Here is a 13,544-nt window from a genome sequence, read left to right as displayed (position 1 = left end):
CTTCCAGTCAACTGGGTAATGGCCCCTGTCTAACTCTGAAACATTGGATTAGTGCTTTGGGAAGCCATCTTTATCCATGAAATAAAGATAATGCCAATACTACAAAGGCTCCTGTTTTTCTATTCTCCACTTAATTGCCCTGAAGATTTCAGTGTAAGGTGAGCAAGCACTCATCATCAAGCAGAACCTTGTGACATCCCACAGAAGTGCTCTCCCACCTCACAGGAACTGTGGCCAATCAAAACCTTGTGGGTCCTTCCACAGAGGAAAGGCCTGGGCTCGTCAAACAGGCTTCCATCCATCCCTGAGAGGGTATTCAGGCATGCTAGCAATATCTCATGGGCAAGATTACAGAGGCAGCTGATACATCTAAGAGAGTCTGTATATTCACTTATTGTCACAAGATTAAAGGAGAAAATATTGACATAAACTTACTGCTCTCAATATAATATCAAAATAATAAAATAATGGATCTACTGCTAATAAGGATTAATAAAAGTTAAGTGACATGGTTAAAACCAGAAATAACTGTTCAATTTACTCTGTATAGCAGTAGAGTCTCATTTGCTCTTTCAAAGGCATAATCAGTTGAAGGGCACATTTTTCTTCTCTTTGTTCTTTCCCATCAATTTTAATGGGTGCAGAACATCAGTCACATGAAATGTAATGGGACAAGAAGATGGATGAGTACATTTGAAGCTACCAGTCACAGGACAGAAAACATCCTGACAAAGTGACACCGGCAGCTTAGGGTTCAACAATAGAGTCTGGACAATATTTAGTAAGTGAAACTACAGTGCTACATGATTTGGTATTCTCATTGGGAAAAATCTTTCTCCTGTCACTATTCATCATGTTCCCACAGGTCAGACTTTCAAAGACATTCTCCTACTGAACATGACCAAATGACATTTTTAATTCGAGAAAATACGTAAATCTGGGGAGAAAGAGGTCATTTGGAGACAAATGGAAACAATCTCCTGCATTAAGAACTTAAAACTACTTAATTGAGGAGGTTTTAAATGGTTTAGTAAGATTCACACCTGAGATTTGAAATATATTATGCTCAAAGGACTGAGGAGACTTCATACCTGTGCTGAACTTACTGGCAGCAAAGGGACTCCACTACTGACGAACAAGTAGCAAAAATCCCCTATTTTTATTCTTACCTGAAGAAAGCAATATCAATAAATTAATATTTAGAATTGTTCCATACTAAAAAGCCTCTAATTTGCACATTACAATAAAATATATTAATTAAAAAGCAACATGTCCCATTAGTTATCTGAGAAAAGGTTCTGAGGAAATTGCAAAGAAAATGCCTGTCAAAACTGACTTTTAGGGTACAGTGAAGGTAAAAACAGTAATCATCTCACAAACTGAACCAAACCCTTTCTGGACTTGAGGAAGCATGGGACCCCAGAGCTGTTCAGAAATGCAGGCAGGTCTACACTCTACTGCAACGATCCACTTGCATTATAACTTTACCAGTAATTGCTAAGTGGATCGATCTAGCATTTTAAGATGCTTATTGTTATCACCATCATCATTATTAGACAATACTATTCCAGTTTCTTCATTAGCTATTTGCTGAGATCTCTACAGTTAATCTTTAAAGCTTTAAATAATACAGAACTTTATACGAGAGAGGGAAAAGAGAAACCATTACCTGTTAAAATACACTCATGAGAGAAGGAATTAGAGCCAGACCTCCAAGACCTGCTGCCAGGCTAAATGCCCCATGCCTTGATATGCCACAATCACCCAACTAGTGGCATGAGATACCCAGAAAGCAAAAAGCCAGCTTTTGGCAAATTCTCTTAAACAGGGCAATGTCTCTCTCTGGTATTGTAACATACACTGTAAAGGAGATGTATTCTTTTTCTAACAAGTACAATGTTGGAAGCTGTTTACATAAACATATATATTATGTTGCATACTATGCATACTTTCCTCTTCTCCCACAAGATATGAGATCGCTCTCTAACAAAATCTCTACAAGTGTATGGTGGTAAAGAATATACATGGGAGGAGTTACCCACATTATCTCAGAATGGGAAATTCTGAGGGTAGAAATTCCACGTCAGGAGCAGGTTTGAGATTTCACAAACAGTACACCCAACTCTGGAAAGAGCAAAATATTTTAAGGTAAAAGAATACTTGGCTCACTTTCAGCTTCCAAATTTCACATTACATGAACTAACACACCATTTCAAAAACTACCGAGTATGTTTCAAAAGATAATCAACCTAAATATCTTACTATGATGATACAAAAGTAATATTCAGACATTTATGGAAATCTCTTTCCCATATTTTTCCTCTAAGACCATGCTTTCATGAAACATTTATGTTTTCTATGAAGCATTTTGAGGCAACTATATTCCTCAGTGAAAAACAACGTAGACACCACACACACTTGCTGGAATTCCCCATTTAGAAACTTATGGATCTGTGTCTTTCCTGACTGTAATAGTAGGGTACGTGACAAATTAAATTAAAGAAAATGCGTAAAACCATATTGCAATGAGAGATGCCACCCCCACTTTTAGTAATCCTGACCTCTGAAAAAGCATTCCAAATGCTGAACTTTAACTAATAATTGACCCCTTCTTCCATCTTTTCTTGCCATTAAAACTTGTTTTGAGCTGGCAGTTCATATGTTCATGTATATCATGAATAATTTGAGTATTTCACACTCTAACCATGAGGAAGTCAAAGGCCTGAATAATGATTATTCCCTGAGCAGCTTTCCCTGCAAATCTATCACTATAATATGCAAAAAAGCACATTACAAATACAATCAAACATATTAAATGGGTCAGTCATCTGTTCCGTTCTATCACAAGTAACCAAAGACAACCCTTTTCTCTGATTAGTTCAATTGTTCAGTCCTCATGATGATTTAATAGAGTTTACCTATCCCCATGCTACCCTTGGTCTGCAGGACACGGGTCCTGGCACTGCAGTTCATTATCTTTCTGACATTAGAGAGCAACTGAACACCTAGTAAGCTTATGGTTCTTTACCAGGAGCCTCACCAGTTTGCTTGCACGCGGACACAGAAGCTGCACTGATACTTGCAAGCAGGACCTATGTCATGTCTACATATGCAGGGGCAGAACCTGCAGTCCTACCCAGAATCCAACCAGGGTCTCAAGCGTGCCTTGGCATATGACACAGCCATGGCTGGCTCTTGTTGGCACTGATGTCTGTGGACAAACCCTGAAATCCCAAGCCAAACTCTTCTCCCTCCTTAGGGCCATGCACAGTTGCTAACCCCATGTGGGTGGGTCTCAGCCTCATGTCTCAAGCAATGATGCCTACTCTAGACATGAGAAGAATACAAAACCCTCAAGAATTTAAACTGTTTCTAAACATGATCTTTCAAGTTCATCCCAATTCCCTTCAGACTTTCTTAACTGTAAACTAAACCTGATTGATATTTGCAAAACTTTTCTCACTGATCATAAGTGAGGCTACTTTTAAAGAAAAGGTTTTTTCTCAAATCAGTATGATTCCAGAAACTAGGAAAAAACCTCAAACAACTACCTCCCAAAGTACTGAGATATGAAACAAAACAGAAAAAAAATCTCCATCTGAGTGAAGAACACAAAACCTAAGTTGTATCTATACAAATTAAAGGCATTTGCAGACTTTTCCAAATTGAGTACTCTCAGGTTCAACTCTGACATTAATAAACATAACGCACAGAAATTCTATATATGATGTGGTAGTTTGGAAGATTACTCATTCTGCTGCGCCTATATTGTTTCAGAGATCAAACTTAATGGCCAAAACCTCTGGGGAATAAACCGCTATTGTACCCAATCAGACCACAAAACAAAGGAAAACAAATGCCTGTTTTGCTTCACTTTGCTGATTATCAGGGTTTGCTTCTGTTGGTTAAAAACAAAACAAAAAACCCAACCTTCATCCTGGAGGAAAAGGAATGAATTATTTTTATCACCTGAGAAAGATAAGTAGAATTCCTAACTTCCTCAAAGTGAAACAATAAAAACCTGCAACAGTGGGGATCGAGCAAGTTTCCATCATACTGTTATGTGAAAATGGCCAAATATCTGTATTGTCCTCTGCCTGTCCACACCAGTATTTTAAACTAAAATACAAAATACAAAAAACTGTAAGAGAGAGTTTGCAGTGCATTACATAAAGGCTCCGCAATTCCATTTCCAGGTTCAGTCCATGGCATAAAAGTATTTGTGAAATACTTCGGTACAAAAAAAGTATAGATAACATTTGAACAGCTACTGATCTAATATCAATTATAGATAACATTTGAACAGCTACTGATCTAATACACTTTCTTAACAGACTCATTTTTGTTACAATTATTGAGCAAAGTAAAACAAATGACAAGCCTATTAAACGCAAAATAGCAACCAACTTGTCTTCACTGATATCACTGAAAAACACAAAGTGTATTAAAGAATAACCTGCATCCAGACTTTTAAATTCTTTCATGTTTTGAGGTGATGTTTGCAAACTGTGAAATTCTCTTGTATTTGGAAAAAGAAAATCTGCCTAACACTATCATCAAAACTTTGCGTGAACCTGGAAGATGAGAAAAGCCTTTGTGGATGAAACCAGCTAGCGGGTTCAAAGTTATGGGCTAGACAAAAAAAGCAAGTACTATTACAAACAGCTCATATCCTTTAAAATAACAGGTCAAACAAACTCCGAAGTTAAACAGCCTTAAAAGATCCCAGTATTTTTCAGCTTGTTTTTTTTAATTATGCTTATGAGACCTCATCAAAACCCTAGGGGTGGAAGAAGCGCTGGTTATCACAAAGCCCTACTATACTGGTCTCCATTAAGCTCTTAGCTCTTGAGAGAAAACTTGTGAAACAATTTACTGTCAGTTAACCCTTAACATACACTTGGCAGAGTGTTTGGCTGACATTTTAATGTTTCTCCCTTTCAATGAACCACAAAAGAAAACTACTAAACACCTAAAATATGCTTCTTTGGCAGTTATTCTGTGAATGCTCAAGGTAGCAAAATTGGCCTCTTCACATTGCTGATGCATAAGACTCTACATAGATATGTTTTGCCTTAGGCCTGAGGATTATATCCATACAAAATCACACCAACAAGCAAGCCTCAAGAAAGGATAGCTCTGTAAGAAATGTCTAAAAATATGATCATTAGAAGAAACCTTAACCCCCATTGTTAAATTCAAGATGCAAGAAACAGCAAAATGACACAGAAAATCGTGCTATTCAGTACCTCAGCCACTTCTTTTTTATTGTTATTTTTTTCATGGCATTGTATATTGCTGCAGATTATTGATATAATCTCAGCATGGCTTTCTATAGCTGCCTTTGTTGTACCCACCTACCTGAATTTTTATCTCTCATACTATTGTCTGCTTTCTTATCTCAGCACTCTTTCTTTATCTTCCCTCTTGAGGTATGAGCAGGATCTATATGCCTTTTACAAGACAGTAAGCAAGGACAGAAAATGAAAGCCTGGCCCTTCTGAAGTCAGTGGCAACACTTCAGTTTCCTGAATTTTCTCGGAAAAATAAAATATTTATCAAAGGTAGTTGGTGTGAGATCCAAAATAGCATGTAGGCACTTAGCATATAATTTAGGTGTCACATTCAAAAGAACAATCCCAGAAATCCTGCTTAACATGTTTAGGTTTCTAGGAAATCAGATGACAACTCCCTTACACGTCTAGTTGTATGCATGGGTGTCTTCCCAACAGACACCATTCATCCAGGTGGCCAGCACTGGCTATTTTAAGCAGCGGACATGTCCCCAGACCCAAATCCCCATGGCATAGTCTGCCAGGACTCCTCAAGAAGGCTTCACACCTAGACACAGCTCTCTAGAGAAAGCATAAATCCAGATAAGAGGTTGCATTTTAGACATATATTCTCTTGCAAGCAATTGTCATGTGGTGACTCAAAGCACAGAGCTGAGGCTGAGGCCCTGATGCCCAGGGCTCTGGGGACAGTTGATGCTTGCCAGTGAACACTCCCTAGTTCCATGGACCAGTACTCAGTGTGGGACGGTGAGCTTCTCCACCAGGAGCAAGAGCTCAGTTGTTAGCAGTGCCACAACACTAGTATCACTTTTGAGTACATCCTGTAGAAACATGGCAATGGGTGTAGTTACTTAGATGAATGCTGCTCAGTTATCAGTGTAAAGCAAATAAGCAAGGAAACAGAATAAACAGCATATCTGTACCTGCTAATCACAAAGAGCATCTCTTATCTGCAGGAGAAGTCAACTTTTATGAACCCAGTTTTTAAAGTCTTTTCAGTTCAGCAAAGGTTCTTTAAGGAAATTCCAAGCAAGTTTGTAGGACACAGCTAGAAATGTATGACAAGCTTTACTTGATTACATTTTTACCATAAATACATTGCTGCACTAATATGAGACAGTGCAGCTTTGAGGGGAATTGCATAAAGCAAAGCTCTAAAATTGTTCAGTTAAGCTGAGAGGAAACAGAACTCCTACAAGGTTGCTGAATCCTTCAGCACCTCAAAATTTAGTTTTGAACTTCTTAGATCAGCATTCAGAAGAGTTGCCGAGAGAAATAAGACTCAGTGGGGTTTCAATTGCTTTGTTTAAAAATTTAGAGAAGAGCAAGAAGGAAAAGTTAGAATATGCGGTAAGATCAAACCAGATCTACTTTTGCTAGTGATTTCATTCAACTCACATAATTTGATTATTTCCAGACAATTAAATTTAGAATTTTCTCCTTTCCTGTTCTCCAGAGGTTAAAGTGTTCTGGTACAGAATTTCTACTAAAATAGAACTTAAGTATAAATGGACCCAAAAAATGTTTTTGTGTTGATGCAGCGCAAGACAGTACTTTCCCATTGTTGCTGAAATTCATGAGGAGTAAAGGGGACACAAAAGCTGCCAGCAAGTATCTCCAGAAGACTGACAGCTGATGCGAAGCACCACACTGAGGAGTTGTAATGTAAATATCTCACAAGTCATAAGTACAAAAATGAATAAAACTGGCTCAGGAGGAAAATAAGGATCACATACTCTAGTTGTTTTAATCCTATGAATAAACCCAAACTTCACCAAGACCAGAGGAGGCAGGTCCCAGTGACAAGAAACACTGCTTGCTCCCCAGTCTTCTTTCCTTATTCTAATGCCAGCTATACCAGCATCTCCTGAAAAATACAGAAGTGCTTCTGCTGTTTCCGTGGGCAAGCTTGATGTCTCTCTTGTGAACATCTCTGAATTTGAAGGGGTGTACCACTAAAACTCAGTACTTCAAGTAGCCCAAGGGATATCAAAATGAACATAAAATCAGAACTCTAAACTGGTGAAAATTTGAGCTTTATGCTAATTATGGAAACCAACATGAGAAGCAAACTGCATAATCAGTCTTCAGAGGATTTAAAAAAGCTGCAAGCAGGCTCTACTATCATCTCAGGTCAAATGTAAAATATAAATATGCAACCTTCTAATTTTAATCCCAGGTGCACCACTGTTTTTGTGAGCCACCCCAGACTGCCTCTGTTTCCCCTTCTAGCTTTTCTCCTTTCTCCTTTAAAATCTAAGGTCACCTTAAAGAGGACTGGTTCTTGTAACTCAAAAAAGAAGTTCACACTGGCCTTTGGTTGACCTCCAAAAGTACTGTGTTCTGTCTCTCCTTCCCCTCTTTTTCCCTGGGTTAAGAACATATTTTTAATACAAAACATAAAAAATCTAGTAAACAGGAATAATTTCCACATGATATCCACAGAATTCTGTGGAAAACATTCATTTCCTTGAGTCTCACACAAAGCTATTGAAGTTCACTGCTGATGATTGATCAAATAGTGTTTCAGTTTCATTCCCTCCAATCCTTGCCATATTTCTCTTACCCTTTCCCCTAAATGGGAAGAGTTCTCATCACGCAGCTAACAAATCACTTAAACTCACTTCTTTTACCCCAGCAGTGCAAGAGAAAATCAGCTAAGAACAGCAGAGGTCTGCTCCTAATGGACATGAGCATGCACCATGTCCTATCTCCTTTAAGTGATTTGACTTGGACTTCCTGGATGCACACTCATTAGCTCAATCCTGCTTATTCAGCACACAGGAAATCATAATAATCATAAAGTGCCCACGAAGTAGCATGTAGGGCCATAAATTTCAAATTGAGACATCTTCCATTTCTCTACTGGCAAGAGGAAGAATAGGACCTGAGGGGAGGAGAAGTTCTACTCCTGATACCTTCTTATGGTGAAGTCAAACAGCTGAGCCATCCTCACATCCTGAAGACAGGTGAAGAGGCACTTGGAAGCATAAGGGTCCTTCACCAATGCAGAGTGGTATCTCAAAAGCTTTCATTCTTAAAACATGACTATGTTATTTCTTGTTTTAACCCCAACCTGCACATGCAAGACGCAGTTATCCAAATAAAAGCCTTCATCACACAGGCAAATGCTGGTTCTGGAAAGGGCCTCCATGGTCTCTGAACTTCTATCTCAGTGAAAGGCAAACCAGCCTGGAGGAAGAGGGTGGGGGAAAGAGCGAGGAATTACCCATATTCTCAAAATGTTTTCATTTCCCAGCAGCTCTACAATAAAAGCTTTCTGCTGCTTAATCTGACCTTACTACAAACAGTAGCAGAAAACATGCCTCGCTGTATGCACTTGCATGGTTTTCCTCTGCAAACACACTTTCCTTTGTTTACTGTTGTTAAGTACAGGAGTGCACAGACCACCCACAGTATCAGGTAGCCTAGCACAGGAAAGGTGAGCAATGAGGCTAGGATTGCTTCTTCGTATGAATATAAATTAATCTATCTGATCCACATATGCTAGTGAGCCACAGCTCATCCTCAGTCAGTTCATGTCCCTGACAGGCTAACTTGTCCCAAGCTCTCCAGAAATCATTCAGATGAAAGAGCCAAGGCTGTGGTGTAGGAATTACAGGACTGGCAAGTTAAAAAAGGGATTTGCAAATCAAGTAGTAATGCCTGCCTTGGCTTAATTTAATTTATCATCTTCTACTGCCGTTTCCCCCATAGCAGCAAAACAGCGTTACACACAGAAGCAGTTATGGTGTGAGATACTACCTGATCTCTACTGCAGCACCTGGTTAAAAATATGCTCAGTATCCTTTGGGTTCTGACCTTCATACAGCGGAACAAAGATAGGAATGAGTTTACAGATGAACACAGGATTTGGCAGTGAGCACACTAAGTCATTTCTCTGCTCTCCTTCTGCACCTTATCAGTGACATTTCCTGAACAGCACAAGATGCAGCACCAGGCTCACTGCATTTCAACTCCCCAAGGAAGCTCTCTCAGATCCTCCCAAGGATTACACTTTATCTGGCAAGCACCAGAGTAAAAAGTGAAAGCATTAGTTCATTTTGGTTGTTCACATGCACAGACACTCCAACTCAACAGCAGAGAAGATAACAGATAAGGGGAAGAATTTCTCTAGAATCTCCTAAAAACCCCCACCTTTGGGTGTGCTTATCATTTCAACAGCATTTATTACTATGCAACATTACTGCAGGGAATATTTTGAAAATGCATTCACTCTAAACCAGGCACAGCCTCTTTTTTCACTACACACATGCAGCCCTTTAAGAAATGTCTAATCCCTTTCATAGCACAACCTGCATTTCTTATTCCCTGGCACAGAAAAGCAGACACTGATCTACTCCGCTCTCTCCATTTTACAGTTTCAGATCAGTTTGGCAATCCAGAGCTGGGGAGGGGGAAAGGGAGGAGAAGGAAATCTGTGCTATGCTTTTCCCTGTGCTATTGCTGTAAGAAAACATGATGATGGGATTACAACTAAATATTGAACTACAGGGAAGTGTTCCACCTAGAGACCATCTTCCCCAGCCAAGGCAATGGGAAGGTTACCTGCAGACGGACACTCTGTTAGGATTGAATATGCCTGCTGTTCTGTGGTAAGAAATGATGCAGAGGTATTGCCCCCAGTAGTAATTAACAATGTTAATCTTCTTCTTCCTCTCTATGGTGATAAAAAGTGTCATTTTTATATTTAATTAATGCAGAGGATCATTTTGGAAACTGGCTAATGAGGCTCTGATCACATTACCATGAAAATGTGCATTAACACCACAACTGAGAAGGCTGCTTCATGTGTAGAGAATCCACTTTGTAATTAGCCCACTGTGAAATGAATCACGTCAGGAGGAACTTGGAGGGAACCAGTCGGCAATGGGCACTTAGCTGCTGCTGTGCCAATAGACCACCAACACCGTAAACTGTTTTCTCTCCTCCGTGCTGCTGTCAGCAGCAGTGCAGTCCAAAACTGCAAGCGTTCAGCCTCTGTCAATGGCAGTGTGTCAAACCCAGGACAAATTACAGAGAGGGAGAGAACAGATGCTGAAAGGCACTAAACTTTAGCATGCGAGGGTCTGCTGTGCCAAGAGGAAAAAACAAACAAAAAGCTGCAAGTCAAACACTGATTCAATAGGATCAGAAGAAAAATCATGGGCTATTATGGTAGGTGCCTGTTTTGTATTTTCTCATATATACTGAAGGAGCTGGGAACGCATCAGCAGCACACTGCTACACTGCTACTCACACTGTTATGCTGAAAGAGACACCAAAATATCTAGATGGGGTTAAGATCTTTGTCTAGTAGTAAACAGAAATAACAGACACCGTGAAAGAACCAGCAGCACACCTCACCCACGGAAAGCCTGATTTACTCAGCACCTGTTTAAACGTGACAAGCATGTTTCAGCATAATTCCAGTTTTAATTAATTAATCTGAAAATTTAATATGCTTCTTGGCCAGCACAGACATGCCATAAAAACTTTGTTCCTTAACTTAGAAATACCTGAGATCACAGACTCAGTGCTTTCAGAGGCAGCAGCGTAACTTATCTGAAATCAGTCTTGCTACCGAAGCCAAGAGCTCCCTTAAAACATCACTGATATGGTTCAGTGAGACTGCTGCTATATGACTGACATCTTGGCAGAAGATGCACAAAAATGTTAAAAGAATCCCACAGGAAGTCATCTGAAGGGGGAGTGGCAAACAAGCAGAAACAACAGGCACCCAAAATACTAATAATTACCAAACCCCCAACAACAACTTAGCTAGCAATTCTGCAAAGGAAAAGGCAAAGCAAAACAAAAGCATTTCCACTTACTCTCTCTAAAGAACCCACATTTTTACCCTGGAGATGCTGGTAATATCCTCTGCACTCACCTGTGAAACTTCATAGAGCAGTTTGTAGTGCTCCTCTCTCTTCTGAAAAGTGCACAGATTGCAGCCCATCCTAATAAGCAACACAAGAGCAAAGCCTCTAATTTCCCCAGCACTGAAAGGCAAATGCACTGACAGGGAATCACCCTCCAGACTTGACTACTGTTTTTCATTAGTCACTCCAGCTCCGAAACACAGGCACACCACTGTTAGCTGGAAGCACAAGGCAGGGCAGTGTGTAGCAGCATGCTCTTCTTCCCTTTCCCTAACTATCTTACACTCACGTATACACACACAGAGTTTCGACTCAGTTCATGGCAACACTCCCCCTGTCTCTGCATCAGTGCACATGACTACACAGATTCTCACTCATGAATATTAATAGCCTCTCATTGATTATTTATGACAGAACGTGTTAGCGGGGGGGGGGGTGTCATAGCTGCTGCTGATGACAGATGAATATTCACTAATTAAGAAGCAAATGTACTGTGGTTAAACAAAATTCACTTATGTCAATACCATCTCTGTTTATTAAGGTTAGAGGGACTTAGCCTCACGTATTTCACCCACGCTCGCCTTAATTTTTACAGTAATCGTGAGACTAATTCATGAATGGGGGTGGGAAAGGCACAAGTCAAGTCTTATGTTAGGTCTCCACCTTGTGCAACAGGGATCACAGAATACATTTTAAATGTTTGCAAGCATTTTAGGAGTGTGCTTGTGAAACCTAAGCTGATGTTGCTAAAAATTTAAAGCAAAGAGAGAAGGAGAGAAAATTAACCCAAATGGCTATATTGCTAGCTTCACCTTTGACACTGCCAAATTTAGCCAAAATTCCAGTGTACTCATAAAAGGCATAAGTCTATAGCAACTCATCGTACATATCCAGTGTATGTAGAAATGCAGGTGTGCCTGACATGGTGCTTTTTATATATATATACATATTGTGCTCTTTATTAAATAATCTTTCATTCAAGTATCTTCTGGCATGTAAAACAGATTAATAGTAATTATAGCCCAAACTCCTAAGAAACTCAAAAGATATCCTCTTCAACTCCTAGATATCAAACCTTTTATTATAACATGCCATTATATCTAATTTTACCATTTATAAATTTGATTTTAATGGCACCACAATTCTCAGTGTGTGTATAAAGGCAAGGCTGCATTTAAAATTAAACCCACATGTTAAATGTTAAGGCCAACGGAAATCACACTTAATTCCAGGCTGACATTAACTCCTATATTGTATATCATGTAAATCCGCTGGTAGTTATGCAAGATGCAAAGCCCAAGCCATGACAAACCAAGACAGAAAATAAAAATGTTGCTTTTGCTCTATCATTCCTTTCTCAGCAACTCTGCTAAGCAAGAACTATGTCCTTGTTCCAAAGCATCTTTAATCTGGAGGGGATAGCAGGTGGGATCCAAAGCGGAAATAATTACTTGGAAACCAATGAAACCAGTTTGTTAAGATTGACACTAGGCCCTGAAGAGTTGTAATTACCAAGCATTGATGTACAGCTACTAATTTTTCTTTTTTTTTTGGGTGCAATTTCCTAAAAGTGCTTTGTCAAACATTTAAAATTGATAACAGGAAATGATTCTAATGAGCACTAATTGTTAACAAATTGGCTTTGCATCTAGCAGCACCTCAAACACCACCAACACCGGGTAGCAAGCAGATCAACAATCATGTGCTGCTTATCAGTCCAGCCTCTTGGGATGTAATAATCCGATTTTCTGGGCCTTAATTTTACCTAACTGCTGGGATGAAAGCCAAGCAGAGAAACCTACAGGAAAAAATGGACCATTATTGAGAACTCTGCATATTAGTAAAGTTTGCTAGAACCTCTATGTAAATTACAGATAGGTTGAGACTGAATCTTAATCAAATTACATCTCCTTTAATAAATGAACAGAGTCAGGAAGAATTGAGTAATGACCATTAACAGAGCAAGCTCTTCTTGTATCGGCTTCCAGCACTGTACTGAAATACAGCATTAATTTTTATTTGGTGGAAGAACCTGAGCAGGCAGGTTTGGTTCTGAACTTTCCCAAAGACCAAAGTTCGAGGCTGAACCATGGAGGCAGGTTCATCACTGTTAGAAAGAATGAGTCTCTGCTCTCCTCCACACTCCCATGAAATGCTGTTCATGCTGAGAGGCTTAAACCTATGAAGCAAATATCAACTTAGTCTTTGAAGGTTTCTATATTGTGAGGTGCAGAAGGATTCTCAGATGTGTAAATTCTGAACTTAAAAAAGTCAGATCAATGAACTAGACAACAGTCATGCAAGGAGAGCCATGCCATCTTTCGATGAAAGTGTTCTCTCTTTTCACTGAGACAACTTCTTCCTC

General features: G+C 39.4%; 1 protein-coding gene across 2 annotated transcripts in view; it reads right to left on the bottom strand.

Annotated features, from left to right (window-relative positions):
- PDZRN4 (PDZ domain containing ring finger 4) overlaps positions 1-13,544 on the bottom strand; it is a 247,048-nt gene that overhangs the window by 92,706 nt on the left and 140,798 nt on the right. The window contains exon 1 of one of the 2 annotated variants that reach the window (XM_061467772.1): positions 11,188-11,526. The exons of the other annotated variant lie outside the window; for it this stretch is intronic. Within the exon in view, the coding sequence (XP_061323756.1) occupies positions 11,188-11,256 (69 nt within the window). The 5' untranslated portion in view covers positions 11,257-11,526. Of the gene's footprint in view, positions 1-11,187; positions 11,527-13,544 lie in introns of those variants that run through there. 2 annotated transcript variants of the gene reach the window in all.

This window comes from Pezoporus flaviventris, unplaced genomic scaffold (genome assembly GCF_033815535.1).
Source record: "Pezoporus flaviventris isolate CSIRO_AGI_PZ_B2104156 unplaced genomic scaffold, CSIRO_AGI_Pfla_v1 ptg000045l, whole genome shotgun sequence".
Lineage (NCBI taxonomy): Eukaryota > Metazoa > Chordata > Aves > Psittaciformes > Psittacidae > Pezoporus > Pezoporus flaviventris.
This window is presented reverse-complemented; position numbering and strand designations above follow the sequence as displayed.